The sequence below is a fragment of the Branchiostoma lanceolatum genome, chromosome 2, assembly GCF_035083965.1.
Source record: "Branchiostoma lanceolatum isolate klBraLanc5 chromosome 2, klBraLanc5.hap2, whole genome shotgun sequence".
Lineage (NCBI taxonomy): Eukaryota > Metazoa > Chordata > Leptocardii > Amphioxiformes > Branchiostomatidae > Branchiostoma > Branchiostoma lanceolatum.
The window spans coordinates 17,964,150-17,983,613 of NC_089723.1; the positions used below are offsets into that span (position 1 = coordinate 17,964,150).

The window sequence follows — 19,464 nt, forward strand, 5'->3', positions numbered from 1 at the left end:
GCAGAGACCTCTGTTTCAACTCCCAGATGATTATCAGGGGGTCGATTTGCTATTCTTTCCCATGATCTTCATTTCTGCTCAAATTGATGACTTGAGTCTTTGTCTTTCCCTTCTGCATTTCTAGGCGACCTTTCCCAAATAGGAGAGCAGGGGGTCACCCTAGCACTTCCCCTAAATGCTTGACATTCAGTCTCGTGTTTACTCTATTTTTAGTCATGAGGGCTGGCTCTATCCAGAGGCCTACCACACGTAGTCGGGCAAACTCCAGAAAACTTCAGTCTCCGCTGAAGGCAACAAGTCCGCAGCGACCGACAACGAAACTGACCAACGGCGGTACCAGTGGCGGAGAGTGGGACATAAAGACGAAAGACGTTTGTTTGAATCTTTGTTTCTAGAGGCTATAGAGCACTTTGGAAGTATGCCTACAACTAGAGATTAGGTCACCCTGCAAGAATGCCAAACTTTTAAAACACTCTGTCTGCTCCCAAGTAACTTTGCCAGATAACTAACAGTAGAGATCAACACAAATAACCATTATTAAAAGTACTAATACACGCTCGCTATCACACATTATCTTCAATACTTGATAAAGTTTTAATTAAGGTTTGAAAGAGACTTGTTAGACTTAATAAATGTTGCCGAAGACTTGGGTTATTTGTCTACCACTTCAGTCTCCAATCTCGCTGTGAGTTTACCCAACCTACATAACAAACATGGAGGTCGCTCAAACTTGGTGACGCAGTTCGCAGAAGTCTGTCTTGTTTCGCCGAATCACCCACACCCCACATTCTTGTGGTTGTGAAAACAATGGAAAGTTTTAAATTGTGATTCCTGAAGGCATGTCAGTGTTATCTGGGACATGTCAAAGCCAGGGAGGATATCTGCCTCACACACAGCTATGTAGGGCTGATAACAACTTTTTGGGGGACCAAATAAAGTGACAACAGTGTTTGTTTTATGTGGACTTGCCACATTCTTGCCACAACTGTCTGTAGAACATTCTCTGTACCTACAACGGGAGCAACTTGGCGTTGTTGGAGGTAACTTGTAAAAAGTAAAGTATTACAACTTTTCTACCCCCTGACGTTGGATGTTATGGTTTGTGTGCAACTGTTGCTTGTATATCACACACATCCGTCAATATGTGTTGTTTACACTCTGAAATGGGTAAAAACAACATTCTAAGAAAGGTCATATATTTCAAATGGTCAAGAGATCATCCCTTGATATTTATTTGTATCTTTGTTGGATACGTGATACTTGTATTTTCACTGCAGTATGACAGAAAAGTTTGTTTCCATGTTTGGAGGACGACAGTTAACTTTGGACGCGGGCCCGAAGTTGACTCAAGTTTCCCTGAATGTAAGGCATTCTTGCAAAGCATCATGGGAAGGGGGAACTTAGAGTACAATCAAAATATTGCCATCTGTTACATGTATTTTTTCAAAACAAAGGATCTTTGCACAACATCGTCAGCTCTGCACACAAGGTGGAAATGTGTGTTCACACAGACAAGAGATTGAGACTGTCGAACAGGTTACAACAGGCATGGGGAAAAATGTAAGGTATCTGGAGGGTCGTGGTAGAGTACCAAGTTGAATGTCCCTGGGTGACCAAGCAACGTTGTGGGTTCAAAAGTTTAACTTCCCTTCTTACAACACCACAAATATTTGACAACTTTGACAGATAATTTACTATGAACTCACGCTGGTGTTCTTTGCTTGGTTTTAGTTTGCCATCACAAATGCTACAGTTGATTTTTTTCAAAAAGAAATTTTCTTTTTTATCAACTCAAAGTAACAAAACATGAAAGTTTGTTTCTTTCCCTGTTTGTCGCTGAGTTTCGTGTTCTCTTAGACTTCTGTTTGAGTTCAGAATCGGCCGCCATGGTCACAAATTACTCAGCGTGGCAGAGCGCCTAGGCGACAAAGAATTGTCCCCTTCACTTGTTTGTCATGCATTAATAGTAAGTATGTAGAATAAAGGAAAAGTTTTGGTAATGGGAATCTGTTTGAACTGGGCCGAACGATTAGGAAGTGCGTGGACTTTGTTTGTGCTGGTAAGTTTTTCCACTGCAACATATGTTTCCATTTTTAGCGGGGAAAGTGTGGCAAACTTTCTTGCTTGAACTCGGGAAGGGGCAGTACTGTGTGCAGCAAACTCAGTGGTAAGTTGCGTCATGTAGTGTTCATTTTCGATCAAGTGAAACTTAAGCTAGTGGAAAATATTGATGGTTATGTAGTACATTACATATTGGTTGAAGGATGCTGTTGTTTTTGAAGCTGTTTCATTTAGCACCACAACTCTTATGGTGCTTACCTTACTTTGAATAGGTTCAACTAATGTTCTTTATTGTATGAGAACATGTAATTTAACTATGCTGCAGAGGTTGAATAATGGAACTGTAGATATTGTAGTTCACAACAAAGTTGTCCAAGTTGGTCACTACCTTTGCCGGCATATTAGGCATTTTTTAAACTACTTGTTACTAGTATACTAGCAAGCCTAACAACTAACTACGATGAAACAAAAGTTTCAGACAAATTGCTCACTCCACCACAAGATAATTTCTGTAGTTTGACCTGGAATTTTTGAAAACTACTGTGTCAGTTTGCCCTGGGAGCAAAAGTGATTTCAAAGGACGTTTTTTTGTTCTTGTCCTTTGGAGTATACTTTTGTTGCTGGACAGTCTCATTGTTGTGGCGACTGTAGCAAACAAAGGGTCGGCCATGTGATCAAGGAGGGATAGTCTTGTGTCTGTATGTTGCCTGTCTTTCTTCATGTTTCACAAAGAGAATTCCTTGGAATGTTGGACATAAAAAAGTATGCATGCAGTGATAAGTCAATAGTGTGTAAAGCAAATTCAGCCGAGTTGATTCCCACGAGTGCGGTATGGGCTGTATCTATTGTCCTTTTTGTTTGCAAGCTAACAGTCTAAAGTTTGTAGTCTTGTCTAAGTTTTGATAGGACAGATTTCTGATAAATCTAGGAGAGCAATGAACTCCTGAATTTATGAGTCAATCATACAATGTTCTTTTGTTTGTGGTCAACTGTGACCTTTTGTTTGGGACTTTTTTGACAGAAGTGAAAATTGTAGTATACATCGTGATCTTATCACAACACAACAGGACTGTTAACATTGTGTGTCAAAACAGAGTTTCAAGACCTACTCAGATCCTAGTTGTATGAGGTATGGCTATTCTTTATGAGAAAAATAACTGTTTCTTTCAGACATGTTATTCATGGCACTTGTTTGAAATTTTCTCTTCTTTACCAAGATGTTGTTTATGATTTAGCAAATAGTAAATTTGAAAGAGAACAAATGCAGAATGATGACCTATATGGCTAGTTTAATACTGTTTTCCTAGTTGCTGATGAAATTTGGGGGCGAGTTTTTGAAAGGCCTTTGTGTCTACCTGTGCCATATGGTTCTGAAACCATGCTTGAACAAAGAGGGTTTTGGACACACCTGTTGTGGACTCTACCATATTTTTGAAGGGAGGGGCACTGTATTTGTGGACTTTGTTGAGTCTTATTTTACTCGAAAAGTTAGCAACGAATTCCTATTTTACTTAAGATGGTATATTGTAGATTTTTTTCTCCTATTTTTTTTGTTGCTTCCAAGCCTGTTAATTCCACAAGTTGATTCTTGTGAAAGAAGCCCAGTGTTTGTCACGCCTTACAAACTTCCGCTGAAGTTTGACGTGTTTGCCACAAGGTTGCCTATTTAAATATTTATAAGACAATTTAGTTGATTGTTGAAAATATTGACGTCATAGATATTGTGTACATTTGAGCCTCCATAGTAACTGTTTCCCAGTCATAACATTGTAAGAGAAAAGTTGTATTTAGTTAGACTTTTGAGTGACAGGTAGAGTTTGATTGTTGAGACAGGTTGGTCAAGTTTTGTATCAATATTTTTTTTCCGAAAAGTCTATATACTTTTGTGTATCTCATTCACAAATTCTTTCCATTGAAGCGACTTTCATATATTTTTTTGGCAATTAGTCATATCGTGTGTTTTGGTCTTCAACCTTTATAAATTATTCAGCCATAAAGCTGCCTCTGCTACAAACAAAGGAATTAAAACATGCTTTAAAAAGAACTGGTTGCTTAGTAACATTTTCAAACAGTGGAACATACGATAATGCTTACTATAATGTATAAAAGAACAGAAATAGAATACTTCTGTTGATGTTGGAGTATAAAAGTTTTCTGTCTGAGTTATGTGTTCCGTGTTACTTTTCACAAAGGTGTGGGGCAAGGAGAGGACATGTCATGCGCCATTGTGAGTCGTTTACAAAAGGTCCTGTATCCTCTTTTTGTGTGGGAGTATTAATAATTTAGAAGTTGGGAGGTCAGAAAAGTTTTGAATGCAGTTTTGTCATCGTGGGTGCGGGCACCGTCGGCTGTGGTCTTTGTCCGAGAAGACTGTAATGGCAAGTCAGACGTATTTCACCCCGCAGTCGCTTCACGAGTTTCGAAGGTAATCTTCTGATCTTTAAACAAGCGTTAACAAGATACTTGTTTGAAATAACTGTAGGGCATAGTGTTGCCCCGTGACCTTTAATGTGCATGTATACATAGCTTGGCTCTTTGTTCATGTCATAACTATTTTTGTCATTGTTTGCTTAATTCCGAAGTAGAAATGGTCCAAATGATCAGAGATTTCCTGTTTTTTCACCACACCAACTTACCATTAACCAGCTACTTGGGTGCTAAATACTTTACAGACTCTAAATGAAGTTTCTTGCGTTGGCATTGTTATAAGAAAGGGGTAATAACAACAGAGGAGGTAATGAGGTGTTAATGCTGTTATGTATGCATTGAACTGGAGGCCAGTATGGCTGAAATATTACAAAGATGGGAATTAGGAAGAACTCCAGCAATGCTACAACAATACAGAAGTTTCACGTCCCGGTAGTTATAGAACATTTGCATGTTTTGCTTACAGATGTTTGATACAGTTTTGTGCAATTCTGTTTGTTTTTCTGTGGAGTCCTTTTGTTCCTTGTTGAACAAAAACTTTCTTGGAACACCTAACAAAGGGGTTTCACTCAATAACTTTTTATATCAACTTGCATATTTTACATTCCAACTAAGTTTGTATAAACTCCTGGACATACAAATGGTAACACAGTTGAGAAAGTATTAGCTTGAATTTATTTCAAGTATCTTTATCGTGTCTCTTAGTTACCTTATCTTATGTCAGACCATTTTGGTTTATCTAACTATCTATGGATTACCGTTTTGTATCTATTCTTAGGCCACTGTGCTGGCAAAGTAAATGTGCTATGATTATTCTGCAAAAACATGAAATGTGAAAATGATTTTGAAACAAATATTGGACTGTTACCATATTTTTTCTCCCAAATAATTTATCTTTTTGGACAATGGTTATATGGTAAATCATTAGAGTCTTAGAGGGAGATACCTGTGACCATGTTGAAGCTAGCTATTTCATACATCACTGCAGCAATGGTGTTTTCTTCAAAAGCAGAAAGAAGTCACAAAGCACTGTCTTCAATAAGAAAACATGCTATCGTATTGACCTGTTCAATGATTCATGAAAAAAACAAGTTTTCCATTGTTGGTGGATATGTGGTAGTGTAGACAGCTGTACAGTCTTGAACCTCTTTATAAAAATACACAAATGTCCACAACATTTTTTTGGGGTATACAACAGTCGTAGACAAAGACTATGACTTGATTTCAGTTTTAATTGTATATATTCAAGCATACTAAAATTTCAAAACCTTGAAAGACATGGAAAAGGAAAGTTTTACGCATGGTACCATACCAGTATTACTTGACTCTGTAGTTAGAAAAGTTGCAGAAAAAAACGTAATAGGTTTATCTCTTTCTCCTTGACCTTTGGCCCCTGGATATAATTACCTAGCAGGTTTTTGTTTGTAGAAGTGCCCTGTGGGTAGTGTTGCCATCTGTTGGGAAAAGTGACCTTGACGCTTCTGAAGGGAACCCTTTCTTCAATTTCCTGTTTTACTGGTTTCTAAAAAGATCAAAGAACTCTCAGGAAGGTGATATGATGATGATGATGAAATTAGTCCACAAGTGTTCTATTTAGGGATTGTATAATTGAGCCCAAAGACTTGCATTTGTCATTTAGAAAAACAGAGAGAAAGAAGAAAAATAAAAGTATGAAGAAGAGCTTTTCAGTTAATGTACCCTAGACAATGGGAGATTTCTAATTTTGCTAAGTACCCCCAAGGCCTTTGTTCCCTGCCTAAAACTTTCATCTGCATTTCGCGGAATTAATTTTAGCCCTCATTCTACCCATGCAAATCCCTTGATTGGAAAATATTCATGCCGTTTAATCTGCTTTGTGGAAAGTTTCAGGCAGCCTTTGTTGCAGGTGACCCAGTGAAAGAAATTTGAAATGGCCGGTCATTTGTCCAGATTTATGTGAAAAGGAGTGCTGAACATTTAAATGGTATCACTTGGCCAATTGGCTCACAAAGTTGTGAAAAGTTAGTCACGAGTTCCCAGGAATCATGATCAAAACATGCCTCTGCAGTGCCAATCAAAATATAGTGTTCTAGACCTCAAATGAACCTTTGTTTTGACTATCATCAAGTTGAAAGTGGTTTGTTTCCGTAGCTTAAGTAAAAGTTGTTTCTCTCATATTTCTTGCAGAAGGATTGATATTTTAAGTGAAGTTTGAAGTTTTAGTTCGTGACTTTAGAAGGTCGTTTCGACTTGTGCGACTTTTTGGGATAATAACAAAACTGTTCAGATTTGTACTAGCATTTTTTTGGATCATCTGATAAAGTTGAATAGTCAGTTCCCAATAGTTTAGTTTGAAAGTAAGATTTCAGCCCAGTTGCTATGTGGTTGTTACTAGTTTGACAGGAGTCCCCTGGTGATGTGCAATGGTCTGTCCCTAATCAATCAGTTTGTGGCTACTGTGTGTGTTAATTCTACCCAGCCACAGCGTGACCCCCTTATTTGGGCAAAAAAAGTTAAAATCACAGCTGAGGTCTTTCTCACATGTTTGCCATGGAAATAAGGATGTTTCTCTTGGCCATGCCTTGTAACGTCTTTACTAAGCTTCCGGATAAACTAGTTTGCATGGAGTTGTATCAATGGCAGATTTGCCACACAAAGACTGTTTGTTTTGCGGAGAAAGTACATAGAGTCACGAAATTTTATTCCCCTTTCTGTAAATGGTTCTCCACCTGTTCCTCTTTGTCGTTATTGACAGATGCACTGGGCCAACTCCTTTTGGACCTAAAACAAAATAGAGTCGTCCAACTTTCGCTCCTAACAAATATTAAAGCTGCTATTTACCTTTTATTTCAGACAAAAAATAAGTTGTCATTTTTGTTCAGTCTCATGATACATCATGTGTTAGTATATATGATATAGATGAAGGGAACGCCACAGTTTTAGTCCCTCTGCTAAAGTTAGATGGTACGACCCAACTTCCCCAACTTCTTTGGTGACCCTGTGACAGGCCACACATGTGGACACATGCTAGGTCTGTGGTTTACATTTGGTGTCTCACAAAACTTCTGCTGAAACTTTGGGCCTCCTAACTTCTCCCAATGGTGAGTAGGCAACTCTTTGTGTAGCTTGTGCCTGTTATATCTCAAGCTTGTCTAAGTTAACTCTATCATCAAGAGTTGTTAGCCTTGTCTTGTGACCCTGCAAACTCAAGTGGGGCAAAAACTTTCTGGAATTTGTTGACCTCGACTTTAATGCCCCTCCCCGACATACTTTACTTGATTTGAACGGGTTAACTCCCAACAAACCCAACCAAAAACTGGTTTGACTTGTTGTGATCAGCAATGTGGCCTCGTCGGAAAGTTGTCCACTGTGTAAGTTACTATGTTTAAAACTTGGAAACAGTAGCGGTATGACATTTGATCTGGGTGTTGTGAAAGGCCATGAGAAGCAACATTTGCCGGTTAAAATTTTCCCACAAGCATATCACAACGGGTCAAAAGTTCTTTCACCTGTCCCAGTTTCTGGAAAAAGTTTGACTGTTGTGGTGTTTTTGGCAGATCGTTTTTCAAGACTTCCTGTCTACTGGGAAAGTTTGTAACTTGCGCCAGAGTGTGTTCAAACTTTAGCTGTGACAAGAGTGACATTCCAGGGATTCACAGCCTATTTTTGGGGTGACTGCAGGACCTAGAAACAAGACCGGTCTGGCAGTTGAATGATGACTTTTTCTGCATCAACTTGGGTCTCAACTCAACTTGAAAGCTCTTTAAAGTTGAGGTAATTTCTCTGTCCTTTTCTTGAGAATCCTCTAAAACCTGAGTTGCATGTCCAGTGACAAGTAATACTTGTGGGCTGCAGTGATCACCAAGTAAGGCTGCCAGCTGCAATAACCAAAGCTCATTGGTTAAATAGGAGTGGGTGACCTCTGTGGGATATGGGGACATGTGGTACTTCCTGTGGGACAGGAGACGGACTGATTCAAACTTTTCCTCTCCATCTCCATCCTGTAGGCTAGTCCAAACTGTCCAAGGGAAGAATTCTAGTGTGCATAACATGTGTTACTCAACATTACTGTAGTTTGTGTATCTGCTATTTGAACCTTTTGGAAACCTTTAGTATTGGAGAATGGAAAAATCATTTATTGTCGAGTGATACCAAGTTGTAAGTTGTTGCAAGAGTGTTTGACCATTGTTCATCACTGGTATTGTATACTTAAGCTGTAGTGACGTCGACAGGGAGTGCTTACGAACTTTCCTGCAACAAAGGTTCCAGTCCCAGATTATGAACACAAAGAACGAGGAGGTATTTGTTTAGCTAAGCACGGTTTGAGCACTGGTGGTGAAAATCAGTATCAAACTTTCACAGTAAAGTTGATACACCTATTAGCAACTAAGGAACATCCTTAGTTGATATTGTGAAGAAACAAAGAATATGCCATTATTCAAGACATAATAAGATTGAACCGTATAGTATACAACATAGTTTATAAACCAAGTTTTCAATAGGATGCAGACCTTTGTGTTTGTGTCATCAGCAGACCAGTTCCTGCTTACTAAATCTTTCTGCTTTTTGTCAACTGGTTTGTGCGTGACCTGAGAATAGAAAGGTTTAGTAACCACCAATTGTTCTGTAATTTGTCTCGCATAAATCATACTGGTAGCACTTATAATTAGACCGCCATGTTTTTTTTAAATAGTAGAATGTGCTTCAACATTTACCATGAAGAATACAGTCCAAGTACTGTTTAAAGGGTGTATATTCAGGCCATGGAGAAAGTCACACAGTCCTAGTTTATTTGATACTACCAGATGCCAGTGACAGGTGACAAAACTGATCCATGATTTTAAGGCTCAGGTGGCCAAAAGCTTTTAACTGATCTGCCCTTCTTTGCTGTAACTTGAGAGTCGGTTACTGTTGATATATTTCAGCTCTGACCAAAGCTTGTTGTTGTATCCTTAAAAGTGGTGAAGTTGTCTTAAGTTTGTTTTAGTACAACGCTCAGTAAGTTTGCACCGCCCTTTGTTGCCCAAGGGTACGAAATCATTGATTACTTTCAGTTGATTTAGAGGTGAAGGTGTTTTATGTTAAACTGTGAACAATGTTTAGAAGCGGTATTATACCGTATGTAAAATGTATTGGTCACAAGCTTTGTTGTCAAAGTATCAAATTCACAATGTGCCCACATAGTAGAGATGTCGCAGTTTATTGTGAGTGGGTACGTGTAAGTAGTGCTGCACACCCCCAGCAGTTGAGTGGCAGGTGCTAATTTGCATGTGAGGGCAGCAGATGTCAATGACATGTGAAGTCTCATGTGGCTTCTTGTGACCTTTTGTGTTCTGTCGCTATTTAAAACGATTGGTCCCCTCAAGACATGTTGGTAGTCATGATCTCATGGAAACCTTTCAATACTTTTTAAGATTCTCAAGAAAAATAATGTGTTGTTTTGGTTGATATTAAGTGCAAAATAAATAAATGATATGATAAATAATATGATATGTTTTGAATTATTGCTCTATTTGTACCCTGTGTATTATTGACGATTGCCATTTGTAATTGTTGGTGACTGAATACAGAGTTACATGTCGTTGTGATATGCTACTGTACTATTTACTGTAAGAGTTGCTAAGAATAAGAATAGTTGAGAAGTTTGGATGCTTGTGTTATATATAGTAGATGTTACATTCAAAGAAAATGAAAGTTTTTACATGGATAAATTCATTAATAATCAACCATCAACTGCGTTTGTAAAAAGAATTTCCTGTTGATAAATCATCCAGTATTTCTGGAATATTTTACAAAACATTGATCTACTGATGGAATAGAGTAATACTAGCTGAACACTGATAAGGGACACATAAAAGCCACTGTGTAAAAATAACTGAACTTTGCTAGATATTTAACAGTGCTGCAGATCTGATTTTCCTAGCTCTACAGTTACGTACCCCTCCACTTTTAAGTTATGGTCCCCAGCAAAAGTGGTATGGTCTATTTGAGTGGACAGCAGGTGCATGTATCTCATTATCCCTGATTAAAGCCCATTGGTCGGATCAACTCCAACCACAGAACCTCTCAGTTGCTTCCTCTTGTTTCACATCTGTGGCAGGGAAGACTTTGAACAAAGGAAAGGGGTGGAAAGCAATTAGCTCTAGTGTTTCCCTAATTCAGTCAGGACGGACAGACATGAGTGTGGCAGTGCTTTCTGGATGTCTTCGAATGGTAGTAGCTGTTAAACTTTAAAATAGTCTGTGTAGCTTTAGTCTTTGCTTTATTACCTAGCTTATTCTTTGAAGTTCTTCATAGTGGTTTCAACTTGCTGTACTGATGGGCACTCATTTGGGAGTACTAACTCTTAGTGTTAATTGCTACATGTATTAACAAAGTAATGCTTTCAGTATTGTGTTTGGCACAGTTTTCAGGGACAAGGATTCGTGCAGGTAAAAGTTACATTTAAAAGTTTTTAAGAAGACCTCGGCGTGACCTATGAAAATAAACTTATGTTTGTTTTTGTTGTTGTTTTCCTCCTGTAGCAGTCGGAGCAGGCAGCACTAGCCTTGCACAAGGCCCCGGGCCTGAGGGTCTCCCCACGAATCCACAAGCCTGCTGTCAATGGGGTGCCTGGGCTCACCAATGGGTGCACCAGGACTGACAAAGGTGAGGTTATAAATTCACCCAGCAGGATCTTCCCTGTTTTGTGTATAGAGTGTAAACAAGGATTTGGTAATAGATTGGTTTCATTTTTGATGGTGTTACAGCATGTTTGTAGCATCTTTAGTTATGTTGCTTGGCAGAGATTGTCCAAATTTGTATTCACATTCATTTGCCAGGCCTTAAATTGCGCTAGAAAACAGTGCATGCTGTGATCCTAAGGGTTGACCCTTTGATGTGGGGACTTTGTTGATTAATAATACTGTATTCCACAGACGCATTAAATGTGAAGCATCAGAAGTTCAAACACTGTGAGTGAAAAATTATAAATGTGACCTTATGATTACAAACTGGGGAAAGAATTGACGTTCGCGTATAATAACATTTGTTCAGTTGAGATTAAATTTACATTGGTGAGTGGCAACAGTGAAATCCAGGCACAATCTGCCTAACTTGGTTTGATAGAATATCTCTCCCTAACTGTGCCCTGTGGGTATGATTCTGCCTAACTGGCAAACCAAAGGTAGCAGGTGGTTGAACAGAATGCAAATGAGCAGCGAATGGAAAGCGAATTACCTCAGGGGAGACAACCCAATAAAATTGCCTTGGCTGGCTTATGTAGAGGCACAAATGCACTAGACGCATGGCTGGAAAACCTCACGGCCTGTAGTTTTTCAACTTACAACATCGTCCTTTTCCCGGTGGCTGCTCAGCCCCAAAACAGCTCTGTGACCTATCGCTGTTGTGGTGAGTTTGTACTAGTTGTCTAGGTATAAACCAAGATGCTTTCTGTTTTGAAATAATTTCGGAATCAGTTCTTGCACTGTTGACAATGCATCAGGATAAGGGTTATTTTTACTTAGATGACTGTCTTGTTTTGAATGTTTTGCTGAATGCTTTCAGAATCATTTTCATGTCTTTTCCATCTCTCTATGGGGATACGGGAAGAATGCTCTTTGTGCTAGCTTGTTTTGACTTCAGTAACTAATCCCAGGCTTTTGTTTATATGTAAAACGTAAGCACTGTACATGCTCAAGAACAAGTATATGTTGTATGAATGTTTGCAGTTGATGTGCTGATATTCAAACCTATATTCGCAACATCTTATCTATTTATTGAAGATTCCACCACCTATGGTCATAGATTTAAGTCATTCAATGTCAAAAGTGTTAAAAACAATTTTATTTCTTGTAACATATGTGAGTTTTATAGGTTGGCCGTGATGAAGCATAATTTATCACAGTAAATCGTCTGAAATAAATTCCATGAGTGCTCCCATGAAATTCATGTGGAAGATATAAACAGATGCTGAGATATAATATTAGGCTTTCTCATTTTCCATCTCTCATTTTAGAGAAGAAGGGGCTTGTTAAGACTCCTTTTTTGTATGTATCATCTTGACGTGGTAGATAATATACTGGAAGTCGGTAGCGTTCGAACCATGGTTTGATTTGTATAAGCCAGGGAGCTTTTTGTAATGCATGTCTTTGTGTCCCAGGGCTAGCAAAAGTAATATGGATTGAAATATGGAGGCGGCGGGCCGGGGTCGCGACCCAGCATGCGGGAAGAAGCCGTGAGTGGCTCGATAATGGTCCATGGTAAAAGCTACCTGCACCCTTCAGGAAGGCCATACATGTGTCAAGCATTTGGCACTTGAAATGCATTACTTTCATGACGCAAGCTGTGGAGGGCAGCATTATAATTCTGAACATACTGACAGGCTCACTCCTCCGCCATGTATCAGATTTGGCTGCGAGTGCGGGCTGGGGGGTGGTGAATCTTTAATGCTGTCGCCTGGTCCTCGCTATGAGTTGTATTCAGGGAAGCTGCACGGTGACGTTTATGTGGATGTAAATGCAGTAGGGGCTATGATTCTCGAGGCGATAGTTAGTATGGTTATGATATTCTACATCGTTAGTGTAGTGTTCCTACGAGAGGTATGTTGTAGGAGAATTGATGTCGATGACGCATGTTTTCCTACGCGGCGGCATCGTATGTCTAATGGGTGACTGACAAATAAAGAGCATGCAGAGGTCGGAAGCATGTGGGATTTACTAAGCCTTCCTAGACGTGATGTTCGGACACGTAGCTACCACCGTTGCCTAGCAACGTCCGACAGGAGTCGGCAGAGGTTTACGAGATTAGGCTGGCATGAAGAATTGCTCAGCTGGGAGGTCATTAAAGTAGGGTGTTATGCAAGGATAGATTGTGGTATTCCGGGAAACAATGTCTTTGTCTCTTCTTGACTCGTCCTAGTTGATGATATGTACCTATTGTGGGAGTGCCCTCTTAGTGCTCCGGTTCATAACCTATCTACGCATCTTTTCACAATGTCTGGTGAGAAGTAGAACCTAAAAGGCAAGTGGAGGGCTCGAAATAACACATGTCTTTTTTTGTGCAGTTAGAAATGCAGACAGAAATATTACCAGTCTTTGCAGGTAGAAATGTTACTGTCTGGTTCAGGTTGCTTTGAGGTCGACCTGAAGCAGTACAGGTTTGGTCGAGATTGTGTTTTGAGCCCTGCCAATATGTCATGCCTATCTCTTCATAGCACCTGCTCATCCTCATTGCCAGTATCTGTACCTATCAGGGATTGCTTGTGCACTGGGCAAAGGCTGAATAGATGGTCGAGATTAAGAACAGAAAAGGCCGATATTCACAGCCTCTCATTTGATCAAATCTCTGCTGTAGGAACATTGGTTACTGTTGGACAGTCCAGTTGGTAGAATTAATGAGCATGTATTCTTAGATTCCAAGTACTCTAAGAAGACATGTAGACCTGCTACCTATTCCTGAAATCAATTCCGGTTTAATGCCTAAAGACTGCCGCAACAGGAACGAGTATAATGAATGATTACTGGTAGAAGAATGTCGGTAGAAGAAGTCGGTAGGAAAAAAAGGCACTAAATGTTCATCAGATATGATATTAGTAAAAGGAATTTTCTCAAAAATTATCAATGTGTGTGCAGGGAAGAGTAGTTTTTTATCATCAGTACCAGACTTTTCCCAACTAAAAATGGCATTCAGAGCAAGTAATGCTCGCACATTTGCATGTCGGAAACATTTTTGGAGACAGAAAGCAACTGACGAGGGCTTTGATGTCAGCTTATTAATGTTAGCATGTCTGGTTTGAGGACAAGAAGAACGTCACAGCATGTTTAAGAAGTCATTACCATAGGGTAACTCCAGTTGTTGTATCCAAGCTTACACCATCTTTCTACTAGGGGCTGCAACTGTTGAGCAACCAAAAACTCGACAGATCGTTTATCGAATTTCATAGACAAAGAAGCCCTGATGTTTTGTTGTCCTTTAATTTATACTTTTACATTGTGCATCTTCTTCTAATCATGAATTTAAGGGTTACACAAATCCAATTTTGGTTGCTTGACAGTCGCTCGGTGATTGCTGTCTTGTGAAAAGGGGGCCGTAATGCCACAGAAATATTTGTAAGGACTCGTCTGAAAGACCTATAGTGTGGTACTTGTAATAAAGAATTTGATTTCTGGACGTAACAATTTTAATCAGAATTTATTTTATAACTGCGTAATGAAATTAGAATTGATTGTTGGTTTAGTAGATATGTAGTTGTTTTGAGGTGTTGTCCATTCCTGAAGGTTGTGTGAGTTTGTCAGTATTACATGTAAGGGTCTGCTGTCAGCATGTAATGGATGGCGACCACTGACAGTTGGCCTTTATGCACACTACCTGACCTATAACTGTCACCTCTGATTTTATAACCGTGGATGGTTCAGTCGTGACGATGGTTATGTCTTTGAATTTATGGTACAGCCTTTTGGCAAGCATCTTTTCGTACGGAAAGCTATGTTTATGGGCAGAAATATAGTTTGAAACTTTGATATTGGAGCAAGTCTACTATGAAAAACGATATTGAGCTATAGGCTATTTTGAAAACAAATTGAGCCCAGGAAGAGACTAGCAAATTCATATCCATCGTGTGCAGAAAATATCAGTCATTTTAAGTCATACAGTCTAATAACTGTTAGAAAATTACTTTTCTAATGATGAATATAAGCTGCTATGATGTTCCCAACGGACAGACACCTGCCTTTCCCCTCGATTGTTCCACCTTATCAATAAAGATGAGTTAGATGCCCCCTAGGGCTCCTTATTAGGTTTTTGACGTGAATATTTTAGCCTGTGGGTTTTCACGACGGGCATGTGTATAGCAGTCCAAATAGCTATTATTCCATGCTTGGGAGACTTCAACGAGATGACAAACTGCGCGCTCTTGTGAATGAAGATGAAGGTAGCCATTTCTGCAGCCAGACAGTAGGAGCTTTGGAGGTTTGTCAATATCGTGGCATGAATGCAGATGATACAAACTCTGTCATCAGCAAGGCTAAGGCAATTAGTCTCCGGGGGAGGCGGCCTGACAGGCCGGCCCAAGGGATGCTGGGTATATTGGCCCCGGCACTGTGAAATTGATTGTCATGGGTATTGCGTAGCTGCGCGCGGTACGCGCTGATATATTCCATCACGGATGCGAGACGCCTCAAATTGCATGGTGCTCTCGGAGGGTTCAATTTATATCGCCTCGCAGATCTGCAAAGCTGGTTATTTTTCGCCCGGCGCTGTGTGAGTGCAATATTAAATACGACTCCCTGACGTTCCAACTAAATCTGGGAGCCAGCGATAAGATGGAAGAGTCGATCCTGGTCATTAATCCTCCTTTCTGCCTGTAGACACGGATGTAAATGAAGTATTGGAGGTGAGCGCCGGGAACAAGAAAGGTGTCTGGAGGAACGGGCGGAAGACAGAGGCGTCCGAGGTGGTCAAAAGTCGCGAAGAGGACCACACCAGCGACCAGGAGAACAGCAGCGCAAATAAGGTCGGTACCGCTCTTATGTCCCCGCGAACGGTACATGATGTGTTCCGACTAGGACGATAATATTCCGTCTATGTCTGTAACTTCAGAGACACTGCTATTTTAAGTCACATTTTGTTTTGTTCATAGATAGATAGATTTTTGCTGAAGACCATCTGTCACTGGTAAAGATGTCCACACATCAAACAATATGTAGCCTTTCTGATACTCATGATAAACCGTCCAAAAGGTCATCGTATATCCTGGGTTGGCCCTGACCGAAGATGTTGACATTTAAAAAGACAGTTTCTTAAAGTACATAATGTCATGTTTTTCTATTGGCTATATAGATGCTAAATGAGTTACATAGATACATATATCATATAGTCACAAAATGTAATTTTAGGATGTCCTGCATTTTATCGTATTCACCTCTGCTACAAACGACATTGACTCTACAGCAACTAAAACGCTGAAGCAACATCATGTTGTTGAAATTATAATTTGTACATGACCCTGTGTCAGTAGTATCATATCCCAGCCTTTCCCAGATCTTCATCCTATGAAACTGTTTTCTAAACACTCCAGAGAGCTTCTCTAAGTATACAATGTGATCATGTTTCAGATGGATGGCCCTGACAATGGGGACAAAAGGTTGAGAACAAGATCAAAACGAGGACAGTCAGGTGAGAAGTGCATGTCATGTACTAAATGAAAGGATGTGGGCTTGTGCCTTTGGAATTTTGTAATGTTGCTGTTAATATCGGTACATCATAATGATATAGAACCTTTGTAGCAAGTTGCATTATTGTGTTTCTATTGACAGTTCATGAAAGCATGATTTTCATACTTTATTGTATTGTTTTGGATGTAGCAAGAAAGAATTCAAAATGAAATATGTTTCTGTATATCTTTAGAAGATTTTTGTAAGACATTCATTGATGTCTTTGAAACCGTAGCTTTTTATAAGGAAGATGTGAAGATTTCTGATGGTTTTGTTCTGTGTTTTTTCTCTCCATAGAATCATCCATGCCAGACCAAAGGTGAGTGTTTGTACAGACTTTGCTGTGGAATTAGTTTGCTGCTTGCTGTCTGAATTCTGTAGTTTTGTCCTATTGCTGCTAGGTGGAAATTTCTCCTCTTTCTTCAATTCAATGTTTCCTTTCTTGACGCATAAATATCATATTAGGGTCCAACCTGAATTGTAGACCTTAACTGTGAATTTCTAATTATGAGTCTCCTTGGAGGTGATTTTTGCTGTAGGCAACACAGAAACACCATCTGTTATTATACAGGCTTATTACATTTTCTCTCTCACTCAAAAGCATGAACAGAACTGTGGAAAAACTAGAAGATTTGAAGACAAACTTGGAAAAAGTGTAGGCATATGGTAGTCCCTAAACTGAATGGAATTCTACAAAATGGCTCTATTTCTACCACATAAAATTTAAGCAGGTTGGCTGTACTTTGAGGCTGAGTTTGAACGCAAACTGAACCAAAAGGCGTCATTGCAAAGGAAACATTGTTCACTTAGTGCCTCTCCTTTTTCTCCCCTCTATTGCTTGCTCCTCTCTCAGAATGTGAACGTAGTATTTTGTGTGTGTCATAGCTATTGAATTTTCCTTCCCCTCGCACCACCACCAGCTGCCCCACCCCTGGGTGTGACGGACTAGGCCACATCAGTGGCAAGTATGCTAAGCACAGAAGGTGGGTGGAGCATGGAGGGACTGTGTCGTAGTCTTGTGTGTTGTCTTCTATACGTCTGAGCTTTCTGCATGTCGCTGTAGTCAATGTTCCAGAGCTAGTCTGTATCCCCTGTCTGCCAACTGTTTATGTTTGAAATATCGTAATGGAAAAAAAAGATAGTTCTGTCATTGAAAAGTGCTGAATGTAAATGCGACGCATGTGAAAATTATTACCCCAAGGTGTTCATTATGTACAGCTGAAAATTTGTTGTGAAAAAGTTCATACCTGATGATGCATCGTGAAAATTTGCCCATCACAAACATTTTCCTCAATAGCAACTTTAAAGCCGGAAAAAACAAAGATGAACCTTAAATTCATCAAAAGAATTATGAATAAGATCATTGTTACAAGTGACTGACAATCAAGATTCTTTAGGTTGAGTCTCCTGTGTTAAAGGAGGTTTTGGTGCTAAATCCAGAGCTATTGTAAACCCCATCGTTGGCCCCCTCTCTGCGACATGCAGCCAGAGTTCTGCTGATTCTCTCATGTCAAACTGTACTTTCCTCCTGATGTAAATCTTGGTAACTTAAGCTGATTGTACTTATGACTATGTTCCTCACACTTCCTGTCGTAATGTTTCTAAGACATTTTGCAGAGAGATAGAGCTGCTGGAGAATTGAAAGGCATGATGCTTTGTTTCTATGTAGCACGTATGGATGTCCGCTTGCCGCCAAAAGAAGGAAACTTGCCAGGCAAGGTTCGGACAAGAGCAAGAAGTCAACCGACAAACAATCCTCCTCCACCAGCGAGGACCTGATGGAGGCTGAGGAGTATCCCTCATCAGATGTAGAACTGACCAATCAGAACGATCCCAATGATGGGGACGATCAGTCCAATGTTATGGAACCCGAGAGCGCAGATGGTTCGGAAGCTGCGCCGGAAGAGGAGCACGTAAGGAACGACACTGCGCCGCCCCCTCCCTTAGAAAGCCCAGACGAGAACTTTAAGAGCTACGAGGAACTTGTAGCAAGATCGTTGATAAGTCTCAAAAAGGCAGCTTCTGAGCAGATAGAACAACAACAACAACAGCATCTACAGCAGTCTGCAGAGGGTCAAGGTCAGTCTCCAGGGGATTCCAGTGATCAGCAACAGCATTCCTCCGTAGCAAGCTCTCCGCAGAGCGAACATTCCAGTGTAGGGTTCAGCCAGGACTACTCTGAGGAGCGGAGTAGCCAGAACTCCGTGGACATTAGGGACGAAATCGACGAGAATAAGTATGACGAGGACGAGAGAGAAGCGATCAGTGGACTGGAGACCTTGCGTAGCCAGTGTGACAGCCTGGCGCGACAGCTCAGCACGGAGCTGGTTACCTTGGACTGTACGAGCGGGAACTCCTCTCTGAACGGGTCTGGCGGGAGCTGGGTGCTCGACATCGACGGCCAGAGAGGTAAAAAGCAACGCGAGCCAGATGACGACAGTTCATCTAGTTCAGGTGGGTGCGTGACGCATCCAGGACTCCAAAAATTTCTGTTTTCCATATGCTGATTTTTTTCAAGGGATTCTTTACTTACAGTCGAAGAAAAAGATCCTTCTCGAAAAAAGTCTGTCCCAAAATTGTTGATTGGAAAGGAGTTTTTGCAAATTTTCCAAGCTGTTGGTTCAGGACGTCCTTTCTTTCCCGGTGTAATAGCGAGGGGAGTCCTGAATCCGTGGCATGCGGGAAAAATATCCTTGATGAGCTAGAAAACGTCGTTATCAGGAGGTCAGACGTTGGCTTACTTATATGCTTCTTCGACTTCTAACCACCACTTGGTTTGTTCTGTTGTATGCGCTTGTGTGAGTAT

At 40.2% G+C, this 19,464-nt stretch overlaps 1 protein-coding gene across 20 annotated transcripts in view; it reads left to right on the forward strand.

Moving 5' to 3' along the window:
* LOC136427701 (myelin transcription factor 1-like) overlaps positions 1-19,464 on the forward strand; it is a 51,886-nt gene that overhangs the window by 14,299 nt on the left and 18,123 nt on the right. For 13 of the 20 annotated variants that reach the window (XM_066416780.1, XM_066416787.1, XM_066416768.1 and 10 more), the window contains exons 2-8: positions 214-371; positions 10,992-11,115; positions 15,813-15,958; positions 16,560-16,620; positions 16,956-16,977; positions 17,579-17,641; positions 18,328-19,112. In XM_066416780.1, the coding sequence (XP_066272877.1) occupies positions 216-371; positions 10,992-11,115; positions 15,813-15,958; positions 16,560-16,620; positions 16,956-16,977; positions 17,579-17,641; positions 18,328-19,112 (1,357 nt within the window). In that variant the 5' untranslated portion in view covers positions 214-215. Of the gene's footprint in view, positions 1-213; positions 372-4,367; positions 4,487-7,452; positions 7,569-10,468; positions 10,681-10,991; positions 11,116-11,543; positions 11,857-15,812; positions 15,959-16,559; positions 16,621-16,955; positions 16,978-17,578; positions 17,642-18,327; positions 19,113-19,464 lie in introns of those variants that run through there. The other 7 variants (XM_066416772.1, XM_066416788.1, XM_066416786.1 and 4 more) reach the window with 7 other exon arrangements.